At 38.1% G+C, this 21,491-nt stretch overlaps 1 protein-coding gene and 1 long non-coding RNA gene across 3 annotated transcripts in view; one reads left to right on the top strand and one right to left on the bottom strand.

Moving 5' to 3' along the window:
* LOC134349746 (uncharacterized) overlaps positions 1–11,383 on the top strand; it is a 31,027-nt gene extending 19,644 nt beyond the window's left edge. The window contains exon 3 of the long non-coding RNA XR_010018765.1: positions 10,907–11,383. This is a non-coding gene — a long non-coding RNA (uncharacterized LOC134349746). The remainder of the gene's footprint in view (positions 1–10,906) is intronic.
* rp2 (RP2 activator of ARL3 GTPase) lies at positions 866–21,378 on the bottom strand. 2 transcript variants are annotated; one of them, XM_063054541.1, is made up of 5 exons: positions 21,118–21,378; positions 11,839–12,504; positions 8,393–8,507; positions 6,246–6,331; positions 866–4,976 (listed from the first exon to the last, which is right to left on the bottom strand). In XM_063054541.1, exons 1-5 carry the CDS (start codon positions 21,229–21,231, stop codon positions 4,893–4,895), a joined length of 1,065 nt encoding a protein of 354 aa, XP_062910611.1. In that variant the 5' UTR covers positions 21,232–21,378; the 3' UTR covers positions 866–4,892. The 2 variants fall into 2 exon arrangements, with proteins under 2 accessions (XP_062910611.1, XP_062910612.1); XM_063054542.1 differs by lacking the exon at positions 21,118–21,378 and adding an exon at positions 20,400–20,469.
* Between the last annotated feature and the right edge of the window lie 113 nt (positions 21,379–21,491).

Here is a 21,491-nt window from a genome sequence, read left to right as displayed (position 1 = left end):
TAAATTTCTATTTTCTTTCACTTTCTAAATTCCAAAGGAAACAAATCTAATGTGTTAGATACAAATACTCTGAATCATTGACTAGCCATAAACAAAGACGACTTTGTTTTATATCTCACTTCCCACTTGCATGGTTTGATAGTCAGCCCTTAGACAAAACACTAGAAATACAAAGGCTGGGAGTTCACTACAAAAGATTTACAACTTCACATTTCAGTTGAATTGGTCCACCTCAAGATCCAAAATTACAGCCAAATGCTTTGCTATTTCAACATTTGTAATAAATTGAAGATAATAGGAAGATCCAAAGCCATTAAACTTAACCTATGTTTGTCTAAGTGAAAGTGAAATTGAAATGTATTTGCAGTCCCAATCTAAAATGACAAACTCAAGATGAAAATGTGTTTAAGATGCACAACATGAGCCCCTCGATTCTAACTACATAGTCTATTTTTAGGTTCTCTTCCTGACATTGTGTTCTGAACATATTGTACATCATTTCAAACACTTGAACAAGAGACCTACACTCAGTGGCCACTTTATTAGTTACCTCCTGTACCTAATAAAGTGGCCACTGAATGTGCATTTGTGGTCTTCTGTTGCTGTAGCCCATCCACCACAAGGTTTAATGTGTTGCATGTTTAGTAATGCTCTTCTGCACACAACTGTTGTAAATCATGGTTATGAATTATTGTCACCTTATCAGCTTGACGCAGTCTGACCAAATAAACATATTTAATATCACAATTAATAATGGTGCTGTGCCAGTCAGATGCCTGGTGAAGTTCTTTTTCTATTTGAGTTCATTGGCTTGTCTATTCACAGAAAGGAAATTGTTTGTGTTAATAAAGCAAAAAAAATCAAATTTCCCATTGTACCATAAATGATACACAAGTAGTGTTTAATAAAAAAAATTACAAGTTACATAGATTCATAATTTATAAAAGTAAAAGCAACACTTAATTGTGACAAATATATTACCACCATGAGTTTCTGCTGCTCAGTGGGCCTAGTGTTCCAACAAACAGCCTTACAATCTTCCATCACGCTTTAAGCAAAACTTAATAGTAGAGTAGATGTGCTGTAGGTAATAACTTAAGACCTTCAGAACATTTTGTCTATTTTTATTTCTGAAGTCAATTTCCAAACAGAATGGAGGAAGTGAGATTAACTGAATTGCTCATTGGAAAAAATTGTCTCAATTTAATGAGTTGAATAGCCTCGCTATTTGGAGTATTGTCTTGCAAAGGTCACAATTCAGTTACAAGTGAGACAGCCAGAAGTTATTCTCATTTGATTTCAAGCAGTCTGTTATAAAGTAGAAGGCATAAATAGGATTTAAAAAAAATAAAAGTCAAACTACTTTAGGAACTTTTAAAATAGAATTATATTCAGCCACAATGTACTTTTTAATTAAAAAACTTTATAATCAACGGTAAATTGAGAAATGCTGGGGGTGCTAAACATTTCAAAGTAGTGAATGTACATTAATAAGGAACATCAATTACAATGGCTGTTGCTTTAGAGACATTGGTTCTCGATGTTGCTGCTGGGGTAGAAGTGACAAGTTTAAACAAAAAAAAAGTCATATTAGATGCCAATTAATACTTGTGGAACATACCTTAAATGCAGCAATGTTTTTACAAAAGGGAAAAAAATCACGTAAATTTGAAGAGATTACATTAAACAGTTGATTTTTTTCATGTTCACATTCAAGATAAAGTTGGGGGGTGGGGTAAGGTCCATGCTCTTGGACCATTATCAATAAATATTTGGTAAGAGTTATTCAAAATTCAAAAGTGGGATGAATCAAGTCCTCTGGAGTCACAGCAACTAGGTTAAAAACCTATGGGGGGGTGCAGGGGGAGGGGAGACGAGAAGAGGAGAGAAAGGAGCGATAGAGTCAAGAGTCAGTACAATTAATTTGGGATGAAGCAATTTGATCCAAATGGATTTCTTCTGATACCAATTTGGCAAGCTAGATTACAGGACAGTAGAGTTGTGTATACAACATGTTCCTCTTTCCTGCCTTCATGCATTATGCCACACCCAGAATATAAAAATGTTTGTTTCACTTTACCATAAATGGTGTTCTTATTGAAGTAGATTTTTTTTTTAAAAAAGGTTTTGTTATTGATAGTACAGCAAATTTTCTGTGAGAAAGCAATAAAGATCTACATTTACAAAGTTACAACCACAGTCACAAATAATTATAGACAACTTTACAAAACAAGTCACTCATAATTGAAATGTGGATTTGTACGTCACAACTGTTGCTGATCTGGTGTCACTTTCTTTTAATGGAAAATTAGATAATTGCTTCAAAAATATTAAGTGATGTAATAGGTAGGAGGATAATGGCATGAGATTAACTGACAGTTAAACTGAGAGATAAACTAGAGAGATGTGCTGTAATAATTTATAATCTGCAACCAGAAAATTTCTTAAGCAACTATGAAAAAATTCCACTGATTTCTTGAAAAGCATTTGTCAAATTCACTTCTGTGCATGGTTGCCATTAATTACTCCATTTGTGCAAATACTTTTATACTTGACCTCCAAAGTTTGTAACAAAGCACTTAAAGATTTTCATGCATCACTAGTTCATTTACTGCTACAGTTACTAGGAATATTAAAGGCAAAACATAGGTATACATTAAAGGGCAATCTAAGCATACAAGAAAAAGGAATTGATGCCAACAGGGTTGGACAAAGGTATGGCCACAGGCAGCACAGAAATTCCATGGACTATGGATTAAATACTCCATTTCTGCGCTGCACTTTGTAATCTATAAATACTTTTCATTAATTTATATTGTTATATTGTAAAAGAGTATATGGACAATGCCCCATTAGATATTACTTCAAAATAGGAGTTACCTGGAAAAATCTATACAGGGATTAATGTGTCTGCTTTGGACACCACTTTGTAATATAGCACAACAATAAAATTTAAAAATTGAGACCAAACAGAAGTAGGTAAAAATCAACTGTCAACTCAAGTTTCTTTGTATTTCACTACACAGTATGCTGCCAGTTAACAAATTGCCAATTTTCACTAAAAAGGACAAACAAGTTACTAGTATCGAAACAGGGGAAATTAATAAGACCAAAAGCGGAAGGCCTATTTGTGCAGTTGTGATGTGCAGTTTACCACCTGTACCATTAGTTCTTCTCTAGCAGCTGTTCCCATCTACTTAGGTTCTCAATTAATTCTTTGGAGTAAGTTCTATTTAATTCTGAGGGAATTTTCTTGGAGTCAAACTACAATCTATATAGGCACATACTATAGACAACAAGAAAATACGATAAAGAATATTGTATATACAAAACATCTAATTACGTAAAATGAGGATTTTTTTTAAAGCACAAAGGTTTTTGCAGGGAAAAATTCAGAAACCTCAATAACTTAAACAGTCACTACTCCATGTTTCCCATAGCAATAAGGAATGCCCAAAACCGGATAGATCTGAAATACTTTAAAAATCCTTTCCATTAGTATTCACTAATGTAGCCCCCCAAATTCTATTTTAAAGACACTATAATCTATCATATCATTAAGCTTAGAATGATTAAAACCAGGATTGTATTTGTTAAACAATAAAACCATAGATGACCAAGTGCCAGTACCACAAACTATCACTTCACTGTAAAAGATGAACTACTTAAAATAAAGGCTATGACAAAAGCTGTGACAACAGCAAGTACTTACTACAGGATATTAAAAATTTAAACATTTCAGCTTCTAAAAAAATGTGAATACCCTACATCACATCTTCCTCCATTTTTAGGTTTTAGCAGTATTTGGATAGCTTTTTTGAAGGCTAGAGATAAATACCAAATTATTTTTGTTTAAAACCTCCCTTTTAACTGAATGAGCATTTTCTAAACATCTGTCTGGGGAACCTCCTTGAGCAGCCTTTTTCTAGAGAAAGTGTTACAATTAAAAGTCTATTAGTCCACAGTAAAACTAAATGAATTAAGAGCCTCCAAGAGAATGCCACTGTGTGCAAATGGAACAAAAAACATTTTTAAAATTAAAGTCAAACATGGAAGAAGGCTGTTTGGCCAAACAAGTCCATGTCAACCATCAAGTACCCTTTTGTACTGACCCCATTACACCCTCCCTTCATTTCAATCAACTATCCACTCTTCCACATATGAGAGAGAATTTACAGTGGTTAATTAATCAGCTGACATCCACCATCAGAACTTGGAAGAAATCAGAACATACAGATGAAAAATACATGGCCACAGGGTTGTTGTTTTCCTTTTCCATGCATTGGGCAGCAACCTTGATGTTTCTTTAGCACTTTATTTTGAAAAGTGTATAAAAGACAGAGTTGCTAGCTCACCATTCAACCCAACATGGATGCCACTACGCCACGGGCCAGCTAAAGGGTGACCTTATAAAATGCACAAAAGTGCTCCAGAGGAAAGTGTAAAAACTGATGCCACAGTTTAACATTTAATGGCAACATGGTGGTGTAGCTAAATTTTCTTCAACCAATATTCAATTTAGGGAATGGTGAAAAATCTAAAGGAAAAAAAGGGAAGTCCATAAAGATGCAATATTTTCATCTTTTACAGTAATGTATGATTACATCAAAAAGAAAGTACTTCAAGAACATGTCACTTTCTTTTAAATGATTCTTCCTTTTTTATATATAAACAAAAAGCAGGTCAAGTTTAAAATGTATACAAGAATGCTTAAAATACTTTGGTTATATACTAGCAATACTTTGAAAACATTACATTCAGGATATTAAATCTTAGCTACAAAAAACATCTTACTTCACATGACTATTTCCAGTAGTTTAATGGCAATATATGCTACAATAGGAAAATAGCAATCTGTGGTTAAGATGTTCACACATGACCCTTGTTCATTTTTACATTCCCATCTGTATTTCAGCATAGTTATAGAAATTGTCCACATCTTGGGAAGCTGAAGATTTGTTTTCAGAAACAAACACCTGTTATGAGAAAAAACAAAAGCAAACGATTGGAAATGACATCCGTGAGGCATGCAATAACAATCAAATATCAGCTGCTTTCAACAGGATAATACCTTCTTTTAATTTAAATGACAATGAGCTGCATCCCCAACAAGGTCATGGCTCAGACTTAGTTTTTTTTTTAGGTTCACACGGATGGTTTTGGGATAGAGAAGGAAGTTAGAGGTCAGGTTAGGGTTTGGAGACAGGGATGTGGGAAGTTAGAGGTCAGGCCAGAGTCTAGGCCCCTGCCCCGCATATGAAGGCCAACGTCATGATGTGTGATGAAGGACACCTATGGTCAGATGTCAGGTCAGCATGTGCTGTGGACAATAACCAAATAGGATGAAGATCTGTTCTGGGACCCTTGGGTTTTTGTTGTTTTATGAATAACTTAGATGAGAAAGTGGAAGGGTGGGTTAGTAAGTGACTAGTGGTGATCTTTGCTGAACACCACTAGTCACAGATCTCCAGGCAGAATACGCTGCTACTACCACCCATTGCCACCTGTGGCATTGAAAGTGGTATAGAAGGTTGGCATAGGTTACAATGGAACATAGATTAGGATGCAGAGCTGAACTGAGAAGTGGCAGACGAAGTTCAATAAAGTGTGAAGTGATACACTTTGGAAGATCAAATCTGAAGGTTAAACCTTAGTCATGTGGAGAAACAGAGCAATCTTAGAGTCCAAGTTCATAGATCCTTCAAAGTTGTCACACAAGTTGATAGGATGGTTAAGAATATGTATGGCGTCTTAGCCTTCATTAGTCTCATATTGAGTTCAAAAGCCTCAAGGTAATGTTGCAGCTTTATAGGACTCTGATTAGACCATACTTGTAATATTGTGTTCAGTTCTGTTTGCCTCATTGTAGGAAGCATGTGAAATTTTAGAATAGGTGTAGAGGAGATTTACGAGGATGCTGACTGGATTAGAGAACATGTCTTATGAGGATTGAGTGAGCTAGAGCTTTCACTTTGGAGCCACGGAGGATGAAGCAACTTCTTGTTTGAGTAGTACGAGTTTGAGAAGCATAGATAGAATCTCTATCCATGTCAGACAGCTCCTTTTTCCCCACAGCAACAATGGCCAAATCCAGAGGACCTTAAAATCCATTTAAGGGTGAATGGAGGAAAGTCTAAGGGAGATGTCAGATGTAGAATTATTTATATACACAAATTTATGGAATAGTCTAACCCATGATGGGAAAAAAGTCATTACAATATACTGTTCAAAAATAATAATTTTACCTTGGAAGCAGTGAACACAGAACTGACTACGTTCTGGCAGGCATCCACTACACCATCACCATTGAATTCTAACGCCACCACAGGGCCTGAACCAAAACAAATATCAAAAGAGTTTCATTGCTGAAAATATAAAATATCAATACAAATATTGATATCCCATGGGTACTGAACATTGTCAGTAATTAAGTGATTATGAATCAGATTTTACTTTCAGATTAAAACATATTTAAAAGTTCCTCAGATTTTATCATGGAAGTGATGTCAACCTGCAAAGATTGCTGTCATTGCACTGAAAATGACAGTAATGAAAAACCAAATAGTGAATTCATTTACAGACACCAGTGAAGAAAAGAAATACAAACAGAAAATTCACTTGGATCCTACAGCATTAGACTGAAGAATATTTCTAATGGGAATAGTCTGGGCAATACTGCTGCTAATCCAAGAAAAAAGGCAGAAATGTTGAATTAACTTGCTTCAGGATTTTCCAAGGAGACAGAACAGGTGGTCATGACATCAAATAATGAGATATGTAACAGATTAAATGCATTTTTTAAAAATCAGCAAGTACATAATTAAATGGGCTCAGACTTGCAGCATAAAAATCCCTGAGCTGATATACTGCATCCACACATTTTGAAGGAATTACCAAAAAGATACAAGGATTTTGATAAACATTATTAATTCAGGTGAGTGTAGTCAGATTGCTAACAATATTAATTCAAGTGAGTGTAGGCTTGCTAACAATACAGTTTTAAAAGAAAGGATCCAGAGAATCTACGAGAATCTCTGATAACCGCTCAACATCCAATGTATGAAAAGTAATGGGATATGTCAGAAGACAAATATGAAGATGTAGACCAAGGAGCAGAATATTGTAGAGAAGTGTAATAATGAATAGTCAGCCTATTAATGAAATTTGGAAAGTTAGATGAAACAGCAGTCAATGTAATTCATTTGGATTTGTAAAAGGTCACTTTTAAAGTAACACCACATTAGACTAAATGAAAAGGTGTTCAACAACAACAGCAGAATTTGTTACTAGTTTTGACAAGGAGCACGTTTCTATACCATGTAACTCAATTTACAGGAATTCCTCATTAATCACTTACAATAAAAACTGACTTCACATCATTGATTTAAAATTTCTGAATGAATTGAAACTGCCTCAAAATTCAGTGCTCACTTTATTTTTTTATTCTCAATTACATTCTTAGCAATTTGTTTTCATTTCAAGAGTGAGGTAAATAGCTTTTAAAATCTGCATTTTATAAATACATGAAAACAATGTAGTTATGTAGCAGCTTTCTCCACTACAATTACATTGATCATTTTCATTCAAAAGAAAGTCAACTAATGTCTCACTTTGTCTTTTTTTGGCAATCTTAGCTAAAGTGAGCAGTTTGCCAATTATCTAATTAATCATCTTCATCAAGAGAAGATGGCCACAATCATCATGAGGAAAGAGTGGAGATGGATTGAGCACGTGATAAAAAGAGGCCAACTCAATCATCAAAATAGCACTTTGAACCCCTGAAGGGCGGAGGAAATATGATAGACCGAAGACAACTTGGCATTGTACCATAGAGGCAGATTGGGGCACAATAGAGAAGATGGCCATGGACAGACAGATGGAGGACCTTTATTGCTGCCCTAATGCCAGAAGTAATCATTTGAACACAATAACAAATCTTGTACTGCTTTAATCACTTTTGAACATTTTAAATAATCTTCCATCCACAAGTTAACTCTGCAATCCAAAATGGTGCTCATTTCCATTTTCTTGCTTGAGCAAAACTGCTGCCTAGCTTCAAGCTAAATAGTCTATAATTAACATTTTTCAATGGAACACTGTCCCTTTCAAAATGAATACTTAGTTGGTCATAATGACGTTCTAAGATTTTTACTGATCATGCATGCTGACACAGCAGCTTTGTAAAGCAACTGCAATAGAAGGTTGAAAAGATTTTATGGTGTTGATTGTTATAAAAGGTTGCACTGACATCCAACAGTATAAAAAGTAAACCATTGGTTTGTGGTTTAGTGAGGTGTGGAGCACAACAATGATGGCTGCAGGGTGCTAAATGGCTTGCAAATTCAGAAATAAAATCACAATAAATTGTGATTAAGGTAATGAATAACTTTACCTTGCTGAAGCAATGGAATAAAGTCTGCTGCTTTGTCTTTGAATACCCTGTTGGCATCATCTGGTCTCATAGAAATTTCCTTTGTTTGAACAAGAGCAAAATCTTTTGTAGCCATCTTTTGAAAAGAAAAGCAAAGCAAGTTAATTTTTCTGCTAAAATTATTTAATAGCAAAATTGGAAACATTTTATTTGTATCAAGCAGAAAATGCAAAATTTTCAGAATGGGTTAAACCTGCAGTGGTAGATTAGATAGATTTAGATGACCTTTTTCACACATCAAAACATGCAGTGAAATGTGGTGGTGTTTGCATCAAATCAAATCAGCAAGGATTGTGCTGAGCAGCCTGGAAGTGTCGCCATGCTTCTGACACAAACATAGCATGCCCACAACTCACTATCCCTAATTGTACCGTGTCCGGGCGGGGGAAGCACTCAGAGGAAACTGATGTAGTCATGGGGAGAATGCAGGAACTCCCCACAGACAGCAAGAATTGAAACATGATCTTACAAATCGTTCTGCAAGGGCTTGCGCTAACCACTACGCTATCGTGCTGCCCAGTATTCTGATTAAGGCAAATATTACTGCTAACACAAAAACATTTTTTTCTAAAATAAAGAAAGATACTGGTATTTAGATGAATTACTGTTCTTCTGGAACCCTATGCAGTTATTTATTAAAATCTGGAATGCACTGCCCAAAAAATATCTTTGTAGTAATAATAAAAAAGTATATTTGAACAGACAATGTAAGTGGAGAAGTCTCTATCACAGAGATGGAATAGGGAAACAGAACTAATTGGTAGATACTTCAAACATGCAACACAAATGGAATTTATTGTGCTGTATAATTCTAAGATGTCTACGATGCTTAACGGCATGTTAACAGTCTGCAGCTTAATTCAACCCATTTGCTATTAGTTGTCCTAAAAAGACCGGATGCAGCATCCTTTTACGCAAATCAATATCAATGTACTGAAGTCAAGAGACTAGAGGTGTTGGATTCACAGGAACTGAATTTTATGACCTTTGCCATCAACATTTAAGCTGACCTCAAATTCACCCAGATAATTTCTAACTCTCTTCTTCCTTTTTTTGATCTGTGTATCCATATCAGAAGGCAGTCCACTGATTTCCATTATAAAGCCACAGACTCCCACGTATACTGTGAAACATCATTACAAGTAGAGCACTGAATTAGATTGCATCAGGAAGGAAGACTCCACATTCGTCACAATGAGATGACAGAATTTCATAAAAATACTGGTTTAATTACCTACCTGCTTATACATTTGTCACCATCTCTGCAGGAAACTCATTAATAACATATTATCACAAAATTCTGCAATGGCAATTCTACTGATTTTTTACTCTTCTGAAAAAGTCGCATTACTGTATAATATTAGTGGAAATTACTTAAATTAGCCATTCAAAATTGAGCATAACTTTTGCCACTTATCTGAGATTTCCAGAATTAAAATGTAACCTCAGTGTTACACTAGTAAAGTTTAATATTTTAGTTCTCATTTTTTGATTGCTAGAAAGTTTATACATGATAGAGTTTACCATATGTAGTATTTCCTTCCCAATGCCATACACTGGACTATGAACATTAAACTAATGAACACCCTGAGACTCATCACTAGGAGAGCAAGCAAGCTGTTTATTGTGCCGCACACATGAATATCAAATTATATTTTATTGACTTACTTGTGGTAATAATTTGTTTTATGTACTGTGTGTGATATATCTTTTGGTGCACCATGGTCCAGAGGAATATTGTTTCATTTGATTGTATACATGTACAGTCAGATCATAAATTGGGCTGGTAGTTTAACAAGTAAAAATTACAGTGTCAAGTTTTCATGGGTCTTTTGCAAACATCTACCGTTTTTACACCATCTAAATCCCTTTGAAAGAACTGTAGCAAGAAGCTCAACATTGACATTGACTTACTGAATCTGACAGCAGAGCAATTAATAAGGAGACATTACATCAGGCTTCAATGTACTTCTCATACCAACTGCCTCAATGTTAATAACCACAATAAAACATGTTTTACCTTCTCACATCTATGGTAGCTCTCAATATGGATAGATATTCTGCTCAATGCACCACTTAATTCTTTTCTTAAAGACTCCATTAATGATTTGCTTTCATAATTGACAGTCAAATATAATATATACACACAATTTTTTTTATTCCTTTATGCAAGCCAGTATGCATTTTTGCAAATGAGCCAACTTCAGGTTACTCTCAGATCACTTCAATTTTGTCCTATAACTTAGGCTACGTCCACACTACGCCGGTTTCGAGTAAAAACGATAGGCGTCCACACCAAGCGTTTTTCAAAATATCTCCGTCCACATTAGAACAGATATTTGGGCGAATTTCCTCCTACTGGGCATGCGCGGGACACACAGAAAACAGGCGAAGAGGAAATGGTATACTTGGTGTGTGTTTGTTCAGTTACAGCGTAGAAAAACTTAAAAGGAATTGCTCTTGGCTCTTGCGCAGGAGGACTTAAAACTGAAAAAAGAACAAATACTGGAGCGTATGGAGGCAACCGACAGGGAGTTCACGGACAGTATGACCTGGCTGATGACGAACATTGAAAAACTGACTAATTCTGTTGCATTAATAAAGCACCTTGTTAAATGTATAAAACATGTCTGCATCAGTGTTATCCTGTATTTCCATACAATGCTACATTAGGCTGTTACACATTTATTGTCAGAGAAGTACTTGCATAAATAGGTAAACCACCTTCATACAAGTAAGGACAGAAAACAGGGCAAAGTGAGTATACTTATTTATTTAGTAAGCTATGGGTCAAAGTATTTGGTAAGTACATTTCTAACTCTTCTGGCTTCAGTCTCATTGCCGTCTGCTCTGAAATTGTTAGGTTATGTGGGGGTTGCGTTTAAGAAAACAATGAAATGCCACGCTGCGGCCATCTGTTCTGGCACGTCGTGACAGCGTTTTTAAATAGTCAAAAAAGCTCACTTTACAATTTAACTCTCACGCCATTCACACCGACTGCGCGTTATAACAGCCGTCCGGCAGGGCTTGCGCAGTACCAAGCAGAAGCAGAAAAAGTATTGTTGTTGTGGTGCTGTCATGACAGCATTTTTAAATCTCTCCATTTACCCCGTATACACTACAACGGATATTAGGCATTTTCAGATTTATTCACTCTGGAGACCGTTTCTGAAAATCTCCGTTTTTGGGGGATGAAAACGCCACTTTAGTGTGGACGGAGCGTCAAAATGAAGAGAAAAAGCTTAGTTTTCAAAATTATGCGGCGTAATGTGGACATAGCCTTACTCTGTGGAAGGACACAAAAGTATTTCATTCACTTCTTATGTACGGCTACAATTCAATTTTAGGCACCTCCTTTGTGATAAAAATAAACAAGAACACTGAACACAAACACAAGATTTTCTCACCTCATCAATTAATTTCCTGGCATTGGCTGTGGTGTAGTCTCCAGCAAAAAACACAACCAAGCATGACTCTTCACTGCTCTTTTGCCTCTGGCCTCGTGTGACTGGAACAATGCTTCTGTTCAACTCAGTAGAGATCCGAACTGCTTTCAGCTCCTCTGAATCAGGAAGGGGAACATAATCATGTGGTACTGTACCTTCAGCTAACAATGTCCAATTGTTCTCATCAGAAGCTGGGGTGAAGTCATGAATGTTGCTCCAGTTGTTGTTGAAGATGCTCAAGCCCGCATCTTTGAATTGGTAACCTAGTTCAGGATAGTAATATTGAAAACAACCAAACTTCATGCCCGTAGATGATTCAATGATGGGCTGTGTTGCACAACAGAGGAAGACGTCCATTTTTCTGCAATCCCGTGTACGAAATTGCTGACAAGCCACGACACATTTGCAGTCTACACATTTGCGGAAAAACACACTACCCTTAGTAGGTCCCAGGAATATCCTGCAGTTGGTGCAGTCGTCAATGGTGATAGTGGCAGAGTGGTCAAATATATATATGTTGCAGTTTTCACATTCTTCAATGACAAACTGCTCACCAGCAACTTTACCAGGCAACCGTCCCAGTGTCTGATCCTTTAAACCAACCAGCATATAATCCTTAACATCAATCTGTTGGAACAAAACAACAAATTTTAAACAGATAGGAAAATAATCTGATCAAATATACACACTAGTCTAGGAACTGTTTGATCTTATAACGCAGCTTGATGTTTTTTGTAATATAAAGAAAAATCTTGTGCTTCACCTTTGTTAAACAAAAGAAGGCTGCTAGTGAAGGAAGACATTTAGCCTGGACCTGTCGTCTGCCTGCAGGATCTCAACCATATCATGGAAAAGGCCAGCATAATTTATAGTTATCATCACGTGCCATGTCGTATGGCATGAGTCATCATGGCTTCATGACCACTATTGTTCTTGACAAATTTTTTCCTACAGAAATGGTTTTCCATTGCCTTCTTCTGGACAGTTTCTTTACAAGATAGGTGACCCCAGCCATTATCAATACTCTTCAGTTTCTCTGCCTGGTGTCAGTGGTGACATAACCAGGACTCCTGATATGCACCAGTTGATCACGTGACCATCCACCACCCACTAGCCTGGCTTCACGGGACCCTGATCAGGGAAGCTAAGCAGGTGCCACACCTTGCCTAAAGGTGACCTGCAGGCTAGTGGAGGGAAAGAGCACCTTACACCTCCTTTGGTAGGGACGCATCTCCATCCCACCACCCATAAACAGACTACACCTGTCAAAAAGCAGTGTGAGCATTACCATGTACACTCAGTGGCCACTTTATTAGGTACATGAGTGGAACTCAGTGTGGTCCTCTGCTGTAGCCCATCCACTTCAAGGTTAGATGGGCTATGTGTTCAGAGATGCTCTTCTGCACATGACTGTTATAATGCATGGTTATTGCAGTTACCATTACTTTCCTGACAGTTTGAACCAGAGCGCCTGGCACCTACTTTGGTAAAGACGCATCTCCACCCTGCCACCCAATTCATAATAGTAATGCATAAAATGAATCAGTCTCTAAATATGATTAAAGTACCCCTGATTTAGACAAAAAACCTTAAATGTTTTAAATTAAATCAAAATTACAGGGAATGATCTCAAATCAGAAATGGCTACACTCAGCTTGTGAAAGAAAAGCAACCAAGGGGAATGAAGAGCAGCTATCCAATGACCCAAATTCAATGCAGACTCACCATCTGCTCAAAGGAAATGAGATTAGAGGAAAACAGATTAAGAAGGTGAAAACTGATCAGGAAGATGTTCAATTCAGATTAATCAATCAACAAATTAATCTCAGCCAGGCAGTAGCTACTAAGCACAAAAGGTAGGAGGAGTGGAAGGGGCAAGGAACCCAGCTTACGAAAGTCTTTGCAGTCCAGTGATATGATTGAATGTGTTGATGGTGGACATAGATAAGCTCATTCTGAAAACTTTATAAAGCAAACTTTTGGTGGGGAGAGAAGTCAAACTTGTGGTTCAGTTAATCCAAGGGCTGCTTTTATTGAAATATGCTCATATACATCATTGTAATAATATTTCACTGATATTATTAGGCAGTACAATTAAAACAGCAAGTCATGATTATGGATCAATCTGCAGAATTCAGACCGTAAAAAAAAATTGCTATTTGAATATCAACTTGGTTCAGTTAAATCACAATATGATTTTCTAAAAAACATGGTACAGAAATGATGTGTGCTTGCATCTATTCAGTAATAAGGAGAAGCTGTTCTCTTGGAGACATTGCCCGCTGAGATAGGTGTCAAGCAGAAGCCACAATGATTTTTTCAAGCAGCTGAAAGATTCCACAGCAATGTTCAGAAAACATTCTTCTTGTTACCCCAACATTACAGAGGGAGATCACTTAGCCCATCAAGTCTCTTTACAGCAATTTAATCTACTCTACTCTTTCCCCATTTTAATGAGATTAGCTCTGATACTCATCCCTCTTGAAAATCACAACTGAAAAAATATATTCACCACACTGCCGACCTCTGCATAACATTTCACAACTATCACAGCGACACAAGAAATTCTCGCCACTGTCTGTAAGGAGTTTGTTCTTTCTTGCCACGTCTACACAGGTTTCTTCCCACATCCCAAAGACACAAATGTTGGGGGGTTAATTGATCACATGGGTGTAATTGGGTGGCATGGGCTAGTTGGGCAGGAAGGGCCCATTACTGTGTTGCAATAAACAATTTAAAAATCCTGCATGTTACTTGTGGCTCTTTCGCCAATCAAATCCGCCTTAATTAGTCTTTGGTTCCTTGGCTTAAACCCATCAGATTATCATAAAATTATCAGTCTACTCCAGGAACAACCCTATTTCAGTCTAACCTTATTACAGAAACTATTCATCACTGGAGTCTTTCTGGTAAACCTTATGCATCTTCTCAGATATCCACATCCTTCTGCAGGGTGTAGTGTGATGACCAAGTTTGTAAAACTATCAGAGATGACCCCAACAGATGCCATGCGAGGCAACACTTCACCTGAGAGTCTGTTGGGGTCATCTACTGTTTCCAGTACTCCCAGTGTGGCTTCCTGTATATCAGAGAGACCCAGTGTAGATTGGGAGACCGCTTTGCTGAGCACCTACACTCAGACCCCAGAAAAAGCAGAATCTCCTAGTGACCATCCGTCTCAATTCTACTTCCCATTCGATATGTCACTCTTGGCCTGCTCTAGTGCCGCGATTGGAGGAGCAACACCTTTAATTCTGTCTGGATAGCCTCCAACCTAATGGCATGAACATAGATTCCTCTAGCTTCCGGTAACACCCCCACCCCCTTCACTATTCCTGTTTCCCTCTCTCATGTTATCTCCTTGCCTCCCCATCACCTCCCACTGGTGCTCCTCCCCTTCCCTTTCTTCCATGGTCTTCTACCCTCTATCAGATTCCCCTTTTCCAGCCCTTTATCTCTTTCACCAATCAACTTCCTAGCTCTTCATTTCACCCCTCCCCATCTCCCAGTTTTATCCATCACCTACTACCTTGCACTTCTTCCTCCCCTCACCGCCTTCTTACTGTCCTCACCACCTTCTTACTCTGACCTCATCTTTTCTCCCCAATCCTGATGAAAGGTCTCAGCTCAAAACATCAACTCTGTATTCTTTACCATAGATGCTACCTGGCCTGCTGAATTTCTCCAGCATTTTGTGTGTGTTGCATGGATTTCCAGCATCTGCTGATTTTCACATTGTGTTAGTTGCTATGCCACTTTCTGCCAGTATGAAAAATACACAAGTTTGTTACAAAGTACAAATTTTACAAAAAGTATTATTTAGAAAAAAGTGGTTTCGACCGAAGGGGTTCGGCCCAAAACATTGACTATACTCTTTTCCTAGATACTGCCTGGCCTGCTGAGTTCCTCCAGCATTTAGTGTGTTGCAGTGGTTTCCAACCACCAGTCTATAACATTAAGTACTGGCTTGCAAATACACACATTGTGAAGATTCCTGCACTAATTCCCTCCCCCAACTCTTTGGATAGCATTGTAAAATCTGTGTAAATATCTCTATGCCTAACATGCAATCCAGGAAATCCTTGGAACAAAACAATTTTTCATCATTAGGTACTGCTTCACAAGTAGCTCGGTGTGGAAGGGTTGTGATTTAGAACATAGAATAGTACAGCACAGTACAGGCCCTTCGGCCCACAATGTTGTGCCGACCCTCAAACCCTGCCTCCCATATAACCCCCCACCTTAAATTCCTCCATATACGTGTCTAGTAGTCTCTTAAATTTCACTAGTGTATCTGCCTCCACCACTGACTCAGGCAGTGCATTCCACACACCAACCACTCTGAGTAAAAAACCTTCCTCTAATATCCCCCTTGAACTTCCCACCCCTTACCTTAAAGCCATTGTATTGAGCAGTGGTGCCCCAGGTAAGAGGTGCTGGCTGTCCACTCTAACTATTCCTCTTAATATCTTGTACACCTCTATCATGTCTCCTCTTACCCTCCTTCTCTCCAAAGAGTAAAGCCCTAGCTCCCTTAATCTCTGATCATAATGCATACTCTCTAAACCAGGCAGCATCCTGGTAAATCTCCTCTGTACCCTTTCCAGTGCTTCCACATCCTTTCTATAGCCAAGCAATTCACTAGGGGCTTATTAAATAAGCAAAACGTACAAGTCCTACAACAAGAATGAATAGGTATGGTGTTTACTGATTGTACTACAATGCACACTCATTTAAAAAGGTTTAAAAAAAAAACATACAAAATCATGCTTTAAACTGAGTGGCCAAATTACATTGCGTATTAAAAATAAATGTTACGGATGTTCAATTGGTTGCCTTAATTAGGGAAGTGTGCAGGAAACCATGTTGCAAGAACAATCCTGTTGTGTCTTATACCCAAATAGGAACGGTGACAATTTTTACCGTTGAACACAGGAAACAAACGCCAGAAACTGATCCTGCCATCACCACGCTTACACAGTACCTTGTCCACAGCAGCTGTTGAAATACAGCAGATTCCTCAAACAATGAAACATCCTAGTTTACTCTTTTCCTCACGTATAGATAAACCAAAATAGCTTTAAAACACCTTACTCTTCAAATTTAAAAACCGATACTTAAGAATTATTTGTCCTCCCAGTTGTATTGTAAGCAATGACCAAAAATACATGATTAATAATAAAACTATTGTCCAGTACCATGGGATCCATCTGTCCAGTTTTATTCCAGGTTTAATAATCTTAACCTCAAATCATGTATTTTTATTTGCTTATTTATTTAGAGATGGGGGGAGGCGGGGAGAAGAGAAAAACAGTCTCCATCAGCCCAGTGAGCCTCACCACCCTGCAAGCCACCTATCTAACCCCAGCCTAATGACAGGACAAGTTACGATGACCAAATAACCTACTAACAGATACATCTTTGGAATGTGGGAGCCACCTGGAGGGAATCACGAATTCACAGGGAGGATATACAGAACTCCAAACTCCGACACCCCAACCATTATGCTACTGTGGCGCCCCATGGAAATGTGTACTCTCAAAGGGTTTAATCAAAAATTAATAAATTTTGTTTCTGCATTTTTGTCTACATTTTTACTGGCAAAAATAAAACAACTGATTCTGGGGAATGTTCCCCACTATTTGCACCGTTGTGCCGTTGGTGTAAAAATCATTAATTTTACATTTTTAAAATGCTTATGAGCCGTATTGCACATTTAGTGACAATATCCCATACAAAATTACACTAAATTTTGGAAAATGACATGCTTGCTTTCTTTGATTGCAGTAAGCAATATTCCTCGAGTTTTAATTATTTGTTCAGGCTTGTGTTTAATTTGTACCTACAGGCAGATTCCAGTGAGCCTTTACACACAAGATCAAGTGGAAATCATGAGTGCACAGAACATAGATTGCACCATCAAGGCCGGTAGTGGACGTAGATCAAAAAGGGTGTGGTGTAGGGGCAGTGAGATTAGTTGCATACAGCTGATTGGGACTCAACAGGCCAATATGATCTTCCATGCTCTAACCATTTTAGGATAATCGGTACCAATGAAATACATCCTAAATGTGAGTGAACTGGTTTGCAATAATCAGTGTATTTTAAATTAAACTGCAAATAAAATAGCAAATTCATTTACTTTAATCTGACAAGAATAAACTTTCAGAAATCCACACACTATTTGCACTTCAAATGAATTGGGTAGGTTATAGCAGCTGAACTTGAAAAACATACAACCATTTTAAAAAGTAAATGCAGAATTACTCCACAAGCAACTTTATTTCCCCAAATAACAAAGTATTACAAACAAGGCACTTTGTAGACAGTCTTTTTGGAGAAACTACCCCAAATCTTAGTTTTGGATTCACTGAGTGAATACTTCAAATAAAATTAACAAACTGGCAACTAAAATAACTACAAATATTGGAGCCCACTTTCCAAATGTCAGAGCCCACTTTCCAAATGTCTTCTATTTATCATAAGCAGATTAATAGATTAGCCTCTGCCACTGTACAAGGAGCAGCATTACATTAGAGCCAATACTGAACTGGTCTTATGTGGAGCAACGATTTGCTCTTGAAACAACAACTGGGACTAAAGATATGTTTCCATGAAAAGCTAGTAGTTTCTCATGCTATCAATGTTAAGGATGCAAAAGAACAGTTGTGAAATTTTTTTAGTGATTTTCACTCATTTTGGATTTTTGTGATAAGTGAAACCTCCCTGTATACAACAACCATGCATCATAAAACTGTACTAAATGAGATGAAAATTAAGTATTTAATGTTACTATTATATCACTGTAACAAAGGCTTCCATTAACCATGAAAGTTATACAGAGCTTCATTGCCCCCCCCCAATCCCTGATTTTATGCTACAATGGGGTTTGAGAATTAAAGAACAGAATCGAGATGGGCAAAATCTGTCAGCAAAGTAATAGAGTAATAATGCCACCTGAAACAGAAGAAAATAAACTCTATATTGGACAAACCGCTTGAGCTCAGCCACTGAAAGTATTAAACTGAATAATTTCCAAGAACCATCTTATGCACTTTACCAATTCAGAGGTTTTAGATTTAAAGACTGACAAAATGGTCACACCCAATGACACCCAGGTGACCAACTAACTCACACGCTTTTGAAATGTGGGAAGAAACCTATGCATACAAAGTCCTTACAGACAGCAGCAAGAATGGAACCCGGGTTGCTAGGCCTGCATTATGCGACCTGCTACACTACCATACCGCCCAAATACCAAAGGCCAATTTTTTGTTTAAACGGTGAGAGTCTGAAAGGTGTTGGCTTTCATATTACAAGGGCACTCAGGTTTCTGAATGCAAGTATAACAAGCAGTTAGGAGGGGAAATGGCATGTTGGCCTTTATGTTCTAAAGGTCTTGCTTAAACAATAGGTCCCAAGTGAGACACCAAGAATGATGTGTACAGACAGGGTCTCCATATCCAAGGAAGAATATGCATGTGACACAGAGTACAAGTAAAGATTGGCTAGATTCATTCCTGGGAAGGTCAGTGCATCATGAGGGGAAAAATATTAAGTAGACAGGGATGCTTGAGTTCAGAAAATGAGATGAAAACTGACTTGCAGAGTTTGAGTGTGTAGATGCATCCTTCCCCATGCTAAACTGTCTCAAATGAGGACTCGTGGCCTCAGATAAGAGGTCAGCAATTCAGAGATGAAATAAAAATAATAAGCCATCCTCTTATTATATGGTAAAGCCAGCACCAAGAGGCCAAGCCATCTATTCTACCTTTCTTTCCTTTCAAAAGGAATAGATTTTTCACTTGGACCATAGTAAATATGCTGGTTCAGATTTTATGGAAAATAAGTACCCAACTCTAGAAACAATTCTAGTCATCCAACAGGTAGATAACTTCAACATAAACAATAACTTTGTATGCTGCGTCAAAGTAAATTCACAGGAAGTTATCTTGCAGTTACTTAACTCGAATCAACACATCTCACACACGAGACCATAACCAAAACTTGCCAAACAAAAGTACTTAGTATAAGCAATATAATAGTTATTAAAGATGCACATTATAGCAATGAGAACTAAACCAGACAATGTAAAGTGTTACAGGAGGAAGACAAGAAGTGACATGATTAATTAGAGAGGAGACGGGCAGATTGTTGGCATGGGTCAGGGTGCACATGAACACACTGACACCTGCAGCGCATTGTAAAGAAGTCTATGAAGGCAACTGATCTCAACAAAAACCAACACCCCATTGACCATAAACACAAAAATAAGATGTTCAAACTTTTAGGAGATCCTTAACTCTGTCTTCAATGATTAAACTGTGTACAAGAAGTCATAATCAAATTGGAAGGCTAGCAAGATACGGCAATGTTAACGGGCATTCAAAAATTGTCCCAGCTAAAAACATTCAATTTTATGTTTAATTTGTCCAAAATTAAATCTACTATTTCTGCATTGTGCATCTCGTCTAATTCTGTTACTGACAAAAAGGTATTTTTATATTAGGCCCACTTCTTACTTGATATTGACTTCACAGAAGGGCGGGGAGCAACCGATCCCGGAGTCCATTCAGCAAAAGCTACGAGCTTCTTCCCCTGCAGGTCTCAACTACAGTATAGCGAAAGAGGGAACTTCCCTTTTCATTACCATCTCACTTCCATTGCTACAATCTCTACCATTCCCACAAAAAAATACTCCACCCCTCGATAATTTACCAATCTCACCAAATTCTACTTGTTACTCCGTGCCTTGACACCCTCGCATTGACTATCTTTTCCAAGGAAATCAGAGGGACAAGAGATTAGACTCGAGTAAAAAACGACGAGGTTTTGGACGAACTCAGTAGGTCAGACAACGTCCCTGGACGGAAATTAATTTCAGTATCGACATTTCGGGTCGAGTGTCTATCCTTTCACTTTGTGGTCGAGTCTAGATGAAGGCTCTCGACCCGAAGTTTCGGCATCCCATTCCCTTCCACAGATACTACCTGACCCGTCGAGTTCTTTCAATAACTCGTCTCCTTTTGGTTTTGATGAAATATTAATCACTTCTCACCATGGTTGTTCAATCTGGTGAGAATTTGCTGATTTGTATATGCTTATTTCAGATTTTTCAAACAGCTACAGGTTTTGTTTGTTTTTCAAATATTTACCTCGACCCTGGCTGTACTCAGTTTTAACCGATAATCCCCACAATTCATCAAACCTTCCCCCAGACTCTTCACGCCCCCTCCTCACCTCCTTCGCCCGGTTGTCCCAGCTGTATTGCTTCGGCGACTCTTCCCCCTCCTCCTCCGCCGCCGCCTTGCTCTGTTTCTTCCCTTTAGACTTCCTAGAGAACAGGCAGCCCATGGTTTTTCAATTCTCCCTCAACAGTAAACGATTCAGCCCAAGGCCTCACCAGCCACTCTCTCCGCCACCTTTTATCGGTCAGCCCAGGCAACCACTCCCGCCTGCCGCTTCTCGTTTCCCTGCCGACCCCACCCCGTCAATCACCGCGCTCCGACTCTCAGCTTCGCCAATCACCGCGCACCGACTCTCAGCTTCGCCAATCACCGCGCACCGACTCTCAGCTTCGCCAATCACCGCGCACCGACTCTCAGCCTCGTCAG

The sequence above is a fragment of the Mobula hypostoma genome, chromosome 7 (genome assembly GCF_963921235.1).
Source record: "Mobula hypostoma chromosome 7, sMobHyp1.1, whole genome shotgun sequence".
NCBI classification, from domain to species: Eukaryota; Metazoa; Chordata; class Chondrichthyes; order Myliobatiformes; family Myliobatidae; genus Mobula; species Mobula hypostoma.
Note: the sequence above shows the minus strand (reverse complement) of the source record. Positions and strands in the feature narration are given on the sequence as shown.